Raw genomic sequence first — 16,762 nt, 5'->3', positions numbered from 1 at the left:
TGCCAGGTTTTTTTTCAAGATCTAAGAATGTAGTTTAATTGAACCAGGTAACTTAAATTCATCAAGGGCAATGAGATGTTCTCCTTTTCTCTCCTTACTTATTTTAGGTATTGATTACATGGAGTTTATGGTGGAGATTTGCTCTGTTTTTTCCAAAGCAAAGTTCATCCTTCTTGGGAAATAAATCAAGCAAAAGAAGACTAAGCACTCTGCATTTTCCCTATTGTGAGTTATCATCATTCTGTTTATACCAGGTAACACAGATGGAGAGAATAAAGCCCAAACACTTGAGGTGATTTGCTTAAAATCATATAACTTGGCAGAAATAGAACATGGAACCAGGTCTTCATAATTCTAAAGCTAATAGTCTTTGCTATTGCATGTTTCCTCTAATTCTCAAACTACATATTTGAAATGGGTTTCTCAAATCTATTGGATTCAATTCTTTTTTTTTTTTTTTTTTTTTTTTTTTTTTTTTTTGCTGAGGCAATTGGGGTTAAGTGACTTGCCCAAGGTCACACAGCCAGGAAGTGGTAAGTGTCTGAGACCAGATTTGAACTCAGGTCCTCCTGACTTCAGAGTCAATACTCTATCCACTGCTCCACTTAGCTGCTCCCATAGGATTCATTCTCCTCCTCCTCTTTCTATGAGTCAGTACACACACCTAAATAACAGATCTGGTGTTGGCCATTGTGGAAGGGAAGAGTCAACTGGGGAAGAGCTTGCATGACTTGCATGACTCCATCTTATGGGGCTTCCATTTTGGACAAGGATGTGTTCTGCCCATGGAGAACTGCTCAGGTACTCCCAGCTGTGGAGAGGTCAGGGAGAGATCAGAGCAGGCTATAAAAGGACTATGGAAGTCTTCAGTAGAAACTGAGTGGAAAATGACAAGTAATTAGTTGCATAGTCTGGGTGGGCGACACTGGGAAGAGAAGTATCATCATGGCTAGTGGGGAGTGAGATTGAATCTCTTTTTGAAATATTTGCATGGGGGAGGAGGTGGAATTCCAGAAAAGTCAATGACTGTAAATTAAGTCTCTATATCTTAAAAGCTTTATTGTTTTGAGTGGTTTTGGGAACTAAGCTCTTCGATCACTAAAGTGATTTTTCTGAAATGCAAATCTTATCATATCATCGTCCCCCAATGACTTCTAATTGCCTTCAGGACCAAACACAAAACGTTTTGTTTGGCATTCAAAGTCCTTCATAACCTACCCCTTCCTATCTTTTCAATCTTCTTACACCTTCCTCCCCACCATCTACTCTTTGATCCTGTCTGTTTCAGGAACAAGACACACTGGGAACTCTCTCTCTGGCTCTCCCTAATGCTTGGAACTCTTTTTCTCCTTTGCTCTAATACTTGAGACCTCCTTGGCTTATCCCACCCCAAGAAGCTTCCCCCAATTCCTCTTATATCCAGTGCCTTCCTTCTGTTAATTGATCCCTATTTATCTTTATATACTTTGCTTTGTATGTATTTGTTTACTTGTTGTCTTCCCCATTAGATTGTAAACTTTTTGAGGGCAGGGACTGTTTTTTGCCTTTTTTTTTTTCCTGTTTCCAATGATAAGCATAGTTCTTGGCACATAGAAGGCACTTAGCAAATATTTATTGAAGTGACTTCATGTTAATACCACATACATTCAGAATCAAAACACAATTTTAAAAAGTGACTTTATATATTGTTAGAGGACAAGAGCTTCAGAAATAAAGCTACTTGGTTTGTATTCCCAGTTCTATTAGAATGTATTGAAAATCTTTATTGCTGTTTTCCCAGTTAAAGAGCTTTTCATGTTTGTACAGTGTTTTATGATTGTAATTAAGTTAGTTCCCAGAATAAATAAAGCCAGAAAGCACATTGCACACACATACACACTCATACATGCACTGAGTAAAACTACAGAAAAAATAATTTTTGTTTACTATGGACCTTGTCTGATTAACCATCCCAAAAGTCCTTCTCAGGGAAGGATGAAGGGGGAATGATGCTGGATATAGATCTAAAGGGCTTGGATTCAAGTCCTGACTCCACCTTTGTCTAGTCACTTTATATCCCTAGGTTTTAGTGGCCCTGCCTACAAAATTAGATGATTAAACTAGTTGACCTCTAAGGCCCCTTCTTGGCTCTAAATCAATGATCCCACAGAAGTAGGTTTTGTTATCTCCAAGTTAAATCTGAGAATATTGAGGCAAAGAGAAAAGCTACTTGTCCAAAATCACTATACTTGATTTGGCAGGTTGTGAGGCCCTTGTTATCATTCAGTCATTTTCAGTTATGTCTTTCTCCTCATAACTCCCGCTGGAGTCATTTGCCACTTCCTTCTCCAGCTCATTTTATAGATAAGAAAATTGAGGCAAACAGGGTAAAGTGACTTGGCCAGAGAAGCGAAGCTAGTACAAGTCTGAAACTGGATTTAAACTCAACTGTTCCTGACCTCAGACCTGGTGCTCTATCCACTGTCACACAGCTGCTCTGTATTGGGTGTAGCAGCATTAAAATAGTCATTGCCACCATCACCAGCTCAAGCTATAAAGTCCTCCTTTTTTTGTTTGTTTGTTTTCACTGGAGCTGTGATCTTACTGATATAGGGAAGTGCTGGTAAAGAATTGGTCAGATCAGCACTGGGCAGCAATTTAAGTTGCCTAAGGCACTGAGAGTCTGTGTGATTTGTCAGGATAACATAGGTAGCAAGTAGAGTCAGAGGTAAGATATGAATCCAAGGCTTTCTGACTCAGAGGTCAGCTCTCTCCACTTGACCCTTGCTTCTCCCACTCTCCTCTTCTCTCTGTGTCTTTCTCTCTCTCTCTCTCTCTCTCTCTCTCTCTCTCTCTCTCTCTCTCTCTCTCTCTCTCCCTGTCTCTCTCCTCTCTGTCTCTCTCTGTCTCTGTCTTTCTCTTTGCCTCTCTTTCTATCTCTTTGTCTCTCTTTCTATTTGTCTGTCTGTCTGTCTCTCGCTCTTTCTTTCTCGCTCTCTCTCGCTCTCTTTCTCTCCTCCATTGCCCAGAAATCCAGAGTGGAAAATAACACAGTCACCAGACCCATAGGATCATAAAGATTTATAACTGATAGGGACTATATTACAGCATCTGGTCCAATCTCATTTTTTGAGATGAGGAAACTTAAGATCCAGAGAGATCATCTTTAAATTCAGTGGATGAGAACAATGTCATAAATTCTCATCAACCCCATACAGGATGGCAAAGTGAATGGAATTTCCTATTCTACTATCATGTTAATTCTTTTTTTTTTTAATTTTGTTTTAACTTTTTTTTTAAAATTTTTATTTAATAATTACTTTATATTGACACTCATTTCTGTTCCGATTTTTTTTTTCCCTCCCTCCCTCCACCCTCTCCCCTAGATGGCAAGCAGTCCTTTATATATCATGTTAATTCTTAAGACAGCTAGGTGGCACAATGGATCAAGTAATGACTTAAAGTAAGGAATAACTGAATTCAAATCCTGCTGCAGACTCTTACTAGCTTTATCTTTGACAAGACAGCCTCAGTTTCCTCATCAATAAAATGGGGGTGATAATAGCACCTCTGCCTGTTGTGAGAATCACATGAAATACCATGTAAAATGATGTGCAAGTTAGTTATTATTTTGGAGGACTAAGACTTAAGTGTAATCACTCTGGTAAAGTCAGGGATGGGTTGTGCACCTGATGCATCTTAAGGTGGGTGACCTAGGGCAGATATAGATAGCTTGTCAACAAGAACCACTCCCAAACCAGCACACACCCAAGAGGAGTGGAAAATCAGATTACAAACAGGAAAAGACAATCTACTATTATCTAGAGTGGCAAATATTAACATTTCACATCAAATACCTTCTGTTAGAAAATGTCCCTAGATCTTGGGGCCTATTTTCTTCCCAAGATCCTGAAACCAAGCCCTCATCTTCTGGTTCAGGGATTACTCTGATCCCTTCCCTGCTACAAATTGAAGAAAGGCTCTAAATCTCCCCAAGGAACAGGGAGATAATAGTTCCAGAGGGAAAAACTCTCCTGTATTTTCCACAGCAAATACAATTATGTGTATGTATGTATGTATATATATATACATATATATTAGTAGTTTGGTGTTAGTTTTTTTAGTTAGTTAGTTGCATTATAATTCTATAACTTTATTTCTCAGCACTAACTGAAGTGTCAATTTCCCCCAAACCCTGTGTCTTTTCTACATTTTATCCTATAAATGGAAAATCCCCCTCCCTTTTAAAATTTTTTTCACCAAGAGAGGTTAAAGCTTTTTAATTTAAGTTTTGAAGAATAATCAACAGTTTTTGTTATATATTTATTCTACCCATCTCTGGACCACCATAGCTCTTTGCCACAAGGTCCTCAGTCACAGAGATAGGATAGGCATCTGATGCTCTGCGATAGTCATTCCAGAAGAACTCATTACCTGCCTGTCCTGCCTTGCCCCTTCCAATTGGTCACTGCCTTTCTTTTTTTTTTTTTAATTTTTATTTTTTATTTAATGATTACTTTATATTGACAACATTATTCCTTGCACTCGTTTCTTTTCCGATTTTTTTCCCCCTCCCTCCCTCCACCCCCTCCCCTAGATGGCAAGCAGTCCTTTATATGTTGGATATGTTGCAGTATATCCTAGATACAATATATGTTTGCAGAACCGAACAGTTCTCTTGAGTCACTGCCTTTCTGTCTTTAAGATGCAAAGTTTCAGAACCAGAGATGTAACAAACTTAGCTAAATCACAGCTGTTAGTGAATCACTTATTGGCCTGCCCCTCCTCCCTGCTACAGTCTCTCCAACTTTATCACTTTTCCTTGATAATTCATAGAGACTCCTATGCCCAGAGTTAATTACCCAGCCATAGAATTGAACAACAGTGATCAGTTTATCCTTCTTTTTCTTTCTTCCCCATTTCTTCTGCACTTACCCCTGGACGTTTCCACACAAAAGGTATGGAGGGCCTCTCACTGAAGAAGAGGGAGGAATTGTTGGCTGGAAAGTCCCCATCTTCAAAAAGGATGCCCCTCTGTAGGCAGTCCTGCCTCAGTTGTTCATAGGTCTGGCCTGAGGAGTGGATAGCACGGGAATCCTTGGGGACGGGAGGTTTCTGGGGTCCTGGGGCCTGGTAGGGGTAAGGCATGGTCCTTTCAGATACTCCCGGGAGCTCTCTGTCTCACAGATAAGGTCTAGAGGCTGGCAATGAAGGATATGAGGGCGGTAAAAGTATTTGCTCCAAATCAACGATGAATTAGTGAGTCCAATAGAAATGCACCTCAAGGCAATGAATGAGCTTAGTCTCTTGGCACCCTTCTTTCCTGAGCAATGGGACACACCCTCAGAACAAACTCAAGAGTATGTTTGACGGCTCAGAAGACTTGTAGTTCTCTGAATTCCTTCTATAGCTAGACTAACATAACAGGCAGAGAGGCAGCACCCTTCTGCTTAATGGATTTATGTGGCAGACAAAGTAATATTTGCTTGATGGGAGGAGGAGAGCAAAAAGCCAAGTCCATACAGAAACTGGTAAAGTGGCAGATTTTTTTTCTCCTAATGTTGGTGAAGTAAGAGTGGTCTGGGATGTACCCTGTATTTTAAATCATAGAATATTATGTTGGATACATTCTCTTTGGGTATTACATCCCCTATTATCCTATGTAATTCTCATATCCCAATATGAACTCTTGTTGGATAGGGATATTTTAAAAATTAATGTTTTTACAATTTGAATTCCAAATTCTATCCCTCTTTTCAGCTTATCCTTCACTCATTGAGAAGGCAAGAAAAATGATACCCACTAAACATGTGAAATCATGAAAAACATATTTCCTTATTAGCCATGTTGCTTAAAAATTATTTTTAAGGTGAAAAAAAATTTCAATATATATTCTGAATTCATAAATTCTCCTTGTGAAGATGGACAGTAATTTTTTTTCATCATGAACTACTTCAGAACTGTCTTGAATTATTACATTGATAAGAGTAGCTAACTCTTTCAGCTAATCATCATAATAATATTGTTGCTACTGTGCACACATCCTCCTTTTTCTGCTCATCTTACTTTTCATCAGTTCATATAAATCTCGGCAGGTTTTTCTGAAACCAGACCCTTTGTCATTTCTTATAACAACTCACAATCATAAACCACAACTTGACATTTCCCAACTGATGGGCATCCCTATAGGAACAGTTGTAACATATTTGTGAGGGGGGGAACTATAAGTACTTGTGAGCATAATGAAAAGCAGGATGTTCTAAGCAGTAGAAAATGAAGATTTGAAATAGAGAAAAGGAAAATGAACGTAGAGTCGGTATAGTTGAATCTTACTCTTATTATTACTACCAAACACCACCTTAGAACTATAACTAGGTGGTTTGACAGGACATTGTCCCAGGATGCCTGAAAAAACCTAGAGGGTGCTGACGGTACTTATGGTCCTTTAGAAATCAGTTAAAATTAGTTAATTAAAACTAGTTAATGTATTAGATTGGCATCTCACACATAGGGTTCATGCTTTCTCTCAGATCACTTTTGGCTCACTGTAACTACATCTCATGATGATCTGTCAGCTATGTGCCATAGCACTCATCCATAGTATAATCTCTCCCACTCCCTGGTCTGGACTCTGTTCCACCTCTTCTAACAGTCCATTGTCTCTGCCTAAGGGCACCAGTGAGACATTTCTACTATATCCTAGAGCCAAATGAAATGACTACTGCCCTGTCTTCCACCATAGGTTAATTTCTTACCTGATTCCTCTTTCAACTTTCTCCTGAAAAATGTGAGATAAAGGGCTCATCATAGCATGAGGACATTGGTTGGATTCTGGGGTATAGACTACCTTTCTACTGTCATGATTGAATTCAATCAGGGTGCAATGAAGTGGCAGTCAATGTTACTTAAATGTGGACTATCTTCCTGACCCATCCTGAAGAATGAATGAGTCCCCTGAGACTTGCACAAAAGTCACCATTGACCCTACTGGGCATCAGCCAGTGTGACGTCCCACAATGTTCTGAGCCTCCAAGTAAGTTTATTCTATCTGGGTTCCTTCCTTCTCCCTCAGTAATAGTTTTGTTTTATTCCAGGGTCTTTGTCTTTTCCCCACAATTCCAGCAAACAGTGGTCTCCCAAAGACCTTTCCCTTGGGATCTGAGTTTCAAGGTCCCATCCTGAACTCAAACTTGAGAGTGACTTTTATACTTTCTTCCACATGTCTTGTGGAGTTTGGCCCAAATGTCAGAATTGCTACAGTTCTCCAATGTTAGCCTTTCAGAAGTCGAGAGGGCAACACCATTTATCTCAGAAGCCACTCACAAGAACAAAAAAATTCAAGGTGATTCTAGTCTGGACAAAAAGTCCTGCAGACCCTGAGATTCCAGGGTTGTCAGAGCTTGAGGATGCTTCTGTTTGTTCAATAGACATGTCAATATATTTTACCTGTTCCTTAGCTCCTAGTACTGTGAATTAGAATGATGAATTTGCCCCTTCTATGGGACCTGAGATATAGGAGTAGCTTTGAAAAATATTTGGTGAAAGTTGTAGTTTGATTTGATTTCCTTGTACCATAACTATTGAGAGGCAGCTAGGTGGCTAAGTAATGCATCAATAACCCTAGAATCAGGAAGATCTGGATTCATGCCTAGTCTTAGGCACTAGCTATGTGACACAGAGCAAGTCACTTAAACTCTCTCAGACTGTTTCCTCAGCTATAAAATAGGATACTATTATAATACTATTAATAGATACTATTATCTACCTCCCAGGGAATGGAGAGAAATAATTATTTCTTTGTTGTATCTAATAACTAATTATTGAACTAGAACTGTTTCCTTTTCTGTTTCCCCGTCTAGAAATCAGCCATTGTGAGGAATCTTGGACAAGGTTTACTTAGTCAGGAAACTAAAGATCTCATCAAAGAGGGTAAAGAAATTCTAAGTTTAGGTGAATTGATGGATTCCTGTTTATTATGTTTATTCAAACAGGTGTGGGAAAATATGGGTTCTCCCTTTTGTCAAACAGGTGTTATGGAAATGAACAAATCTCTTTGACCAAGATTTGGATGTTCAGTGTCATAGACCTCAAGACTCTCATTGGAATAAGCCCACCTGTCATTATAATCATGCTCTCACTGATTGTTAACAAATCGGAGTTGATTGCCACCTTCCAAAGCACTCACTTTTCCAAGGGCATATAAATTGAGAACCTGCCACTAGGAGTGATCTTTGGTACAAGAGAGAGAGCCAAATGACCATTCCTTTTATTAATAAAATTCTGGCATTATTAATAAAATGAATAATTACTCAGAAACTATCTCTTGAACTTTTTAAATTTCACAGAATGTTGTGAGGATGAAGTGAGATAAAATTTGTAAAGCACAATGTCTAGCCTATAAAAAAAAATGCTAATACCTCCCTGCCTTCCCTGTTAGGATTCTTACAAGGTGCTAAGTAAGTGGAATTGAGGAGACTGGTTAAATCTAGTTTAGCATTGATTTAATCTTACAACAAATAATGGTTTCCTAGTGATATAATGATTGGTGAATATTCAGTGTGGGGCATATAAGGAGGAGCTGTCAGGGCCAGAAAGGGCAAGTGCACTAGAAGCTTTCTAAGGCTGAGACAGATTCATTCCATCATCCACCTTTGTTGTGGCTGGAAGCTCAAGCATAAACCTTTGGAAGTTGAGGAGATTCAGAAGCCAAAGAAGGCATTTGGGCCTTCTAAGGAAGACAGAGAAGTGGTGGCAGGCTGTCCTGTGGAAAATGCTGAAACTAAGATCCAGAAGGCCTCCAGAAAACTAGCCCAGCTCCAAGTGAAGGACATAAGATTTTGAAAGAGAAAATAAAGGATTTGGACTTTAACTCCTGCTGCATTTGGGGGTGATTACAGAACTGAAAAGAAGGCTGCTCCCAGAAGCCCCGCAAGAAATCTGCTCCCAGAGAAAATTACATTTTAGAGAAGAATATTACACCTCCCCTTATCAATTTTGCATTACTATGATGTCACGTGCTATAAGCTTTCTAGGTCAGAAAAAGATTCAGTAAAAAGTAGGGTTCATCATCTACATTCAGAGAGAGGACTGTGGGAACTGAGTATGGATCACAACATAGCATTTTCACTCTTTCTGTTGTTATTTGCTTGCATTTTGTTTTCTTTCTCATTTTTTCCCCTTTTTGATCTGATTTTTCTTGTGCAGCAAGATTATTGTGTAAGTATGTATACATATATTGGATTTAACATATATTTTAACATGTTTAACATATATTGGATTACTTGCCATCTAGGGGAGGGAGAAAGGGGGGAAGGAAGAGGAAATTTGGAACACATGGGTTTGTGAGGGTCAATGTTGAAAAATTAACCATGCATATATTTTGAAAATATAAAGCTTTAATTAAAAAAAAAAAAACAGGGCACATATGAAAGAGTTTTGTACAAATGGTAGACTTTAACAAGTCCCAAAGATCTAAAAAGGATGGTGTGGTGGTACCCTTAGAAGCTTGGAAGCTAGACTATTAGAATTGGAAAAGAATTAAAAGGTCACCTGGTACAATTTTCCATTCAATGCCCGAATCCCATCTACAGTATTTCTGAAAAAATCTCAGTAAGAAGTTTCAGAAATAAGCCCCACTTTCAGATAGTGACATTTTCTTCACTAGAAAAACTCTTTAATAATCTAATTGAACATCAACCTCAGCCAACAACTTTTCCAAACTGCCAATGATAGTCTCAATCTTTAGCCAGGAAAAATGAATTCATACTGGGAGAGTGATGTTTCTAAGGTTTACAGAGTGAATGAAATTTAGGATTTGGAAGGAGTTGGGTTAATTTGGCAGTAAAACAAAACAAAAAGCCTAGGATCACCACTATTTTCAAGAGCCTGAATATTTTCATGCAACTTCAAAACCCACAAAAGCTTTCTATCTGGCTTGGGGACTTTCCGTGCAAAGGACCTTGTTATACCCATACCATCAAACAACAGCTGCCTCAATCAGTCTATCATTTATCATCTGTCCTTATCTCATATTTCAAGCTCTCCTTGGAGAAATTTTCTATTTGCTCTATTTCTCTCATGTCCTTTCATGGCTAGATGTTGGAACCACAGGCCCTGGGGCCACATTACGTTTGTGACGGCAGTTAAATGAGCCTCTGCTTGAAAGGATTCAGCTGCCAGCATCTTGGCTCCCTGTGAGTCCAGTGAGGCAATACTGCTTGAAGCTGATTAAAGGCACCATGCAGGAGAGCAGGTGTGATGGCATAAAGACCATTTATTTCTGGAGACATTTGTATCTGGGAGAAAAGAACATCAGCATTTATTGTACTCCCCCCCAGCTGTGTGGAGAAGGGGCCCCAAAGCTAAATCCAGTGCTGTCAGAAAGCTATATGAGTCTTGCCATTATTTAATGCTTTATAGATCTTGAGTGCTTTATATTTCTATTAATCATCCCTTACAGTAACTCCAGGATTCACAGGAGTACCATTCCTATGAGTTTAGTCTGTCCTTGAGAAGTAGAGTAATTGAGCTGTTGGCTTATTGTTCTAGAGTTGTATCATCTAGGTGATCCTAGAATTACATTTTCATTCCTAGAGAAAGTTAAAAGACCCCAAAGGAGAGAAATAAGAGAACTAACTCAAGAGTTTCAAATGGAATATAAATCAGAAGACCTGAATTCAAATCCTGATTCTGCTATATCCTAATTCTCCGAGCTTAGGCAAGTGATGAGGACCTTAGCTTTATACAATTTATACAATGAAGAAGTTGGACAAATCAATTTTTGAGGTCTCTTCTAGGTAATAACCTGTGAATAATACATGACTCATTCTCCCAAATTACTAATGTTTCCCTCTTCTTAAAATGACTTTATATTAAAGTCAGATTTAAACAATTGGAAAAATATTAAGTGCTCTTGGATAGGCCGAGTGAATATAATAAAGATGACAATACTACCTAAGCTAATCTATTTATTTAGTGCTATACCAATCAGACTCCCAAGAAAATGTTTTAATGACCTAGAAAAAATAACAACAAAGTTCATATGGAAGAACAAAAGGTCGAGAATCTCAAGGGAATTAATGAAAAAAAAATCAAATGAAGGTGGCCTAGCTGTACCAGATTTAAAACTATATTATAAAGCAGCAGTCACCAAAACCATTTGGTATTGGCTAAGAAATAGACTAATTGATCAGTGGAATAGGTTAGGTTCACAGGACAATATAGTCAATAACTATAGCAATCTAATGTTTGACAAACCCAAAGATTCCAACTTTGGGGATAAGAATTCACTATTTGACAAAAACTGCTGAGATAACTGGAAATTAATATGGCAGAAACTAGGCACGGACCCACACTTAACACTGTACACTAAGATAAGATCAAAATGGGTTCATGATTTATGCAGAAAGAATGAGATTATAAATAAATTGAGGAACATAGGATAGTTTACCTCTCAGATTTGTGGAGGAGGAAGGAATTTGTGACCAAAGAAGATCTAGAGATCATTATTGATCACAAAATAGAAAACTTTGATTATATCAAGTTAAAAAGCTTTTGAACAAAACAAAACTAATGCAAACAATACTAGAAGGGAAGCAATAAACTGGGAAAACATTTTTATAGTTAAAGGTTCTGATAAAGGCCTCATTTCCAAAATATATAGAGAATTGACTCTAATATGTAAGAAATCAAGCCATTTTCCAACTGATAAATGGTCAAAGGATATGAACAATTTTCAAAGAAATTGAAACTATTTCTAGTCCTATGAAAGGTGCTCCAAATCACGATTGATCAGAGAAATACATATTAAGACAACTCTGAGATACCACTACACACCTGTCAGATTGGGGCAGGAAAAGAAAAGGACGAATGTTGGAGAGAATACAGGAAAACTGGGACACTGATACATTTTTGATAGAACTGTGAATGGATCCAACCATTCTGGAGAGCAATTTGGAACTATGCTCAAAAAGTTACCAAACTGTGCATATTCCTTGATCCAGCAGTGTTTCTACTGGGCTTATACCCCAAAAAAATCTTAAAGAAGGGAAAGGGACCTGTATGTGCCAAAATGTTTGTGGCAGCCCTGTTTGTAGTGGCTAGAAACTGGAAAATGAATGGATGCCCATCAATTGGAGAATGGCTGAATCAATTATGGGATATGAATGTTATGGAATATTATTGTTCTATAAGAAATAATGAATGAATACAGCAGAATGAATACAGGGAGGCTTGGAAAGACTTTCATGAACTGATGCTAAGTGAAATGAACAGGACCAGGAGATCATTATATACTTCAACAACAATACTATATGAGGAAATATTTTGATAGAAGTGGATGTCTTCGACAATGAGAAGATTCAATTCAATTCTAATTGATCAATGATAGACAGAACCAGCTACACCCAGAGAAAGAACACTGGGAAATGAATGTGGACTACTTGCATTTTTGTTTTTTTTCCCAGGTTATTTTTACCTTCTGAATCCAATTTTTCTTGTACAACAAGAGAACTGTACAGATCTGTACATACATATTGTATTTAAGATATACTTTAAAAATGTTAAATGTTAAAAAATTTAAAAGAGACTCAGAAAAAAATGACTTTATATTTGCTTTTATTTTATTTTGCATATACCTTTACATCGTTCTCTCCAATAGAATATAAGCCTCTTGGCAGAACTCATTCATTTTTTCATCTTTGTATGATGAAGCACTTAGCACTATAGTAAGAGTTCAATAAATGCTTGTTGATTTTTTAAATTTAATTTATGAATCATTTATGTATCGCTCTCTGATTCCTGCAAACCCCTCAGCGTGTCTCTCTCATTTGGGGAGTGGATGAATAATTTCAACAGCTTTATTTTAAGGATCACTAGACCTAACCTAACATCTGAATTCAGACCCAATGATGTGCAGTGAAGGAGTGGTCACCAGCAGATATTTTCTACTCTTTAGAGAAAAATGCTGCTGGAATCAAAATTGATAATGTCATAATTGGAGGAGTAGGGGGGTTGTCTTCATTTTTAAAATTAGTTTGACTGTCATCAGTTGTAAGGACAAAGTTCAGAGAAGTGAATAATGTTTAGCTAAGTCCTCACAAGGATCATTTATCATTTTAGCTATGCTTTTGCTTTGAGCAGCTGAAAAGCACCTGAATAATCTGATTATAGAGTTTCCAATTTTTAATCAATTGAGTTGGAACTTGGATAGTCTTGACCTGAAACCAATTTGCCTTGACTTTCTAGTGATTATGCCAGAAAAATATTAGTTCTTTTTGTCTAATTCATGATATTTATTTATGTCATTAAAAACAATTTGATCAAATTCTCTCCTTCCCTCCCACCTCTTTTCCCATCCACTGAAAAAGCAAACAATATATCAATCATGTAAAATATATTTCCATATAAGCCATATTGCCAAAAACAAAACAAAACAAAAAGCGAAAAAAAAATAAAACGACAAATCACACTTTAATTTTCAGTCAGAGTTCATTAGATCTTCCTTTTTCCATTATGAGTCCTTTAGAATTGCCTTGGATCATTTTATAGATGATAGTAGAGTCTTTCACAGTTGATCATTAAAAAAATTTTTTTTCTTTTTTTTTTTTTGCTGAGGCAATTGGGATTAAGTGACTTGTCCAGGGTCACACAGCTAGGATGTGTTAAAGTGTCTGAGGCCAAATTTGAACTCAGGTTCTCCTGACTTCAGGGCTGGTGCTGTATCCACTGTACCATCTAGCTGTCCCAGAAAAAAATTTTTTTTTCCTAAAAATATTATGATTGTTTATATTATTTAGATTTTTATATTATAGTGATGAAGTATTAAGTGTGGGGTATAAGATAGCAGAAAAAACATGTGATATTGGGACTGTCAATTGATCACTCAGTCATTCAACAAACATTTGTTAATCTCCTAGTTTGTGCCACTCTGTTGCATGTTAAAGATCCAAAGACAAAAATAAAATAATTTTTTTTTGTCTCAAGGAGCTTCCCCTAGATTAATAAAATAACTTGTACACATATAAATGGGAATGTAATTATATCTTCAAAGTAAAATCCATGTCTTAGGAGAGTATGGGAAGAAAATAGTAGCTAGGGGGAGCAGGAAAATCTGCATGGGGAGGTAGTGCTTGAGCTGAAGGTCAAAGATAATCAAGAATCCCATGAGACAGATGTAAGGAGGGCATTTATTCCAGACTATGTGATTACCTGAGTATAAGAGATGGAATGTCATAAGGGAGAGATAGAAATTCATTTTGTTTGGGACAGAATGGATGAAGAAGAATAATTTATAATAAGGCTAGAAAGGCAGGCCAGGCTCAGGTTGTGAAGGACTTTACAAGCCAAACAGAGGAGCTGATTTTATCCTTCAAATACCAGAAGAAATTTGAGATAACTTGCAGTCTTTCCTTCTAAAATTCCCTAGTGTTTAACTCAAAGGAAGCCCCTAGAGTAATTTTGATTGGATATAGTCTCATTGATTCTCTTTGCTTCTCAGAGGTCTTAAGAATGCTAAGCTTGCAAACTTTTCCTGCAGATTGCTAGGAAACAAACAAATAAACCAATAAGAATAAATAAACAACTTGACTGATGGTCTCATCTGAAATACAATGTCAATTGTATTTGCTAGCTTTTTGATAAAAGATGATATGAGAGCACTCAACTTCCCTAGATAAGTTAAAGTCACAAGATTTGGATGAACTACTCTTTTAAAGTAATAGAACAAACTGGAGATGATTTCTGAGCTACACACAGTGATCTTTAAAGGATTTTGGCAAATGGGAAATCTGCTACAGGTTAAATATCCCAATTTCTAAAAAGGGAGGGGAGTAGAGGCTGTGAATTAAGGCCAAAGAATTTGACAAAGGGTACTCTCCACTAAACAAACCACCTGAATCCTATTCATATCGCATCCCAAATTCATGGCATGTGAACTACAACCTTGACTCGAGTTCCTGTGTCTGCACTTGAAGACAACAGAAAGTCAAAGTTCATTAACTAAGAGGGAACTGTGATTGTGCTCTTCCCTGCTCAAGTAAGATTCAGACTGTTTATGTCCTAGCTTTTCCATGTTGCCTGTGTCCATTCACCTATGTTTTGGGTTTATACTGATTCTAAATCTAGTGGGGCTTTCTGGGATCTTATTATGATTTTATTATGAGCTTTTTATGCTCACATGTTTTGGTATATGTTTATGTTTCATTATGCATTTGTTCTCCAATTATTAAATACAAGTTATTGACTTGTTATTTCTGTTCTAAGAGGAAAATTTCTGCATACAGAATTCGGCATGTTGTCTTGCTTTACTAGGAGATCCACTTCTATTACACCATTTTGTTACAATACTATAGCTCAAAAGGGGATTGGGTTAGCTGATCAATGAGGGCATGGAGCTAATCTTGATTGGATAGATCTTCAAAACATACACCTCCCCCCCCCCAACCCTCACCCCCTACACCATTAGATAGTAAATAGAAACACTGCAGAAATATACAATGATGAAGGACAGTAGTTTATTGGCCCCTATGGCAACCAGAGAAAATGCAGCATTACCTTGGAACTTTCATCCCAGTAAGGCATGCACAAATCAGTAGAGAATGAGACTCCAATGAGTAGCTAATAGCACTCCCTGGTGGTCAAATATCACAGGAGTGGGGAGTGAACACTTCAGAAGGGAAGCAGTAATTACAAAGAACATGGGTTCAAGATTAAATCATGTCAGACAAGCTTTATCTCTTTTTCTGACAATGTTATTGGATTGATAGCTAAGACAAAAGCTATAGACATAGTCTGGGTAGATTTTTGCAAAATATTTGACAAAATTATTCATGCTTGTTCTCATGGCAAGTAAGGTGAAGAGATAATAGCATAATTATTTGGATTCAGAATTAGTTGAACAATCTGACTTTAAAAATTGTCAATAATGACTCCACATTAATTTGGAAGGAGGTATCTGGTAGAGTGCCATAGGGATCTGTGCTTGGCCTGATGATACTACTACTACTAGTAGTATTACTACTACTACTACTACTACTACTACTGCTACTACTACTATCACTACTACTATTACTACTACTACTATTACTACTACTATCACTGTTACTATCACTACTACTACCATTACTACCACTATTATTACTACTACTATTACTATTATACTATTATTATTACTAATACTACTATTATTACTACTATTACTACTACTTACTACTACTACTATTACTATTATTATTACTACTACTATCACTACTACTACTATTACTACTAGCACTATTACTATTACTACTACTACTAGCACTATTACTATTACTACTACTACTATCACTACTATTACTTCTATCACTACTACTACCACCAATACACACACACATACACACAATCATTTCTGTAAATAAAGATGCAAATATCAAATTTTTGCATTTTTTCAAATGACACAATTATAATAATAATAATAAGATAATAAACATAATGAATGACAATGAGGGCCCAGAAAAGATTTCAACAAGATAATTAGTTTGAAACTAATTAAATGAAATTAAATGAGAATTTACTTAAAGTAAGTTAATTGGGTTCTGTGTTGGATTCAAAAAATAAGTTCCATGAGTAAAAGCTTACTCATTTACCTACCTAAATTCCAAATTAAATTTACATCTTTTATAGAGAGATTTTCCAATCTCCTCATAATTTTAGTTTCTTCCCTCTGGTAATTATTTCTTATTTATCTTTTATGTAGCTTACTTTGTATATATTTATTTTCACTTGTCTCCTCTATTAATCTCTTGAA

At 36.9% G+C, this 16,762-nt stretch overlaps 1 protein-coding gene across 1 annotated transcript in view; it reads right to left on the bottom strand.

The window, feature by feature from the left end:
- CAPN9 (calpain 9) overlaps positions 1-5,365 on the bottom strand; it is a 64,011-nt gene extending 58,646 nt beyond the window's left edge. The window contains exon 1 of the mRNA XM_051993632.1: positions 4,915-5,365. Within this exon, the coding sequence (XP_051849592.1) occupies positions 4,915-5,127 (213 nt within the window). The 5' untranslated portion in view covers positions 5,128-5,365. The remainder of the gene's footprint in view (positions 1-4,914) is intronic.
- Positions 5,366-16,762: the final 11,397 nt, after the last annotated feature.

Source organism: Antechinus flavipes, chromosome 4, assembly GCF_016432865.1.
Source record: "Antechinus flavipes isolate AdamAnt ecotype Samford, QLD, Australia chromosome 4, AdamAnt_v2, whole genome shotgun sequence".
NCBI lineage: Eukaryota > Metazoa > Chordata > Mammalia > Dasyuromorphia > Dasyuridae > Antechinus > Antechinus flavipes.
This window is presented reverse-complemented; position numbering and strand designations above follow the sequence as displayed.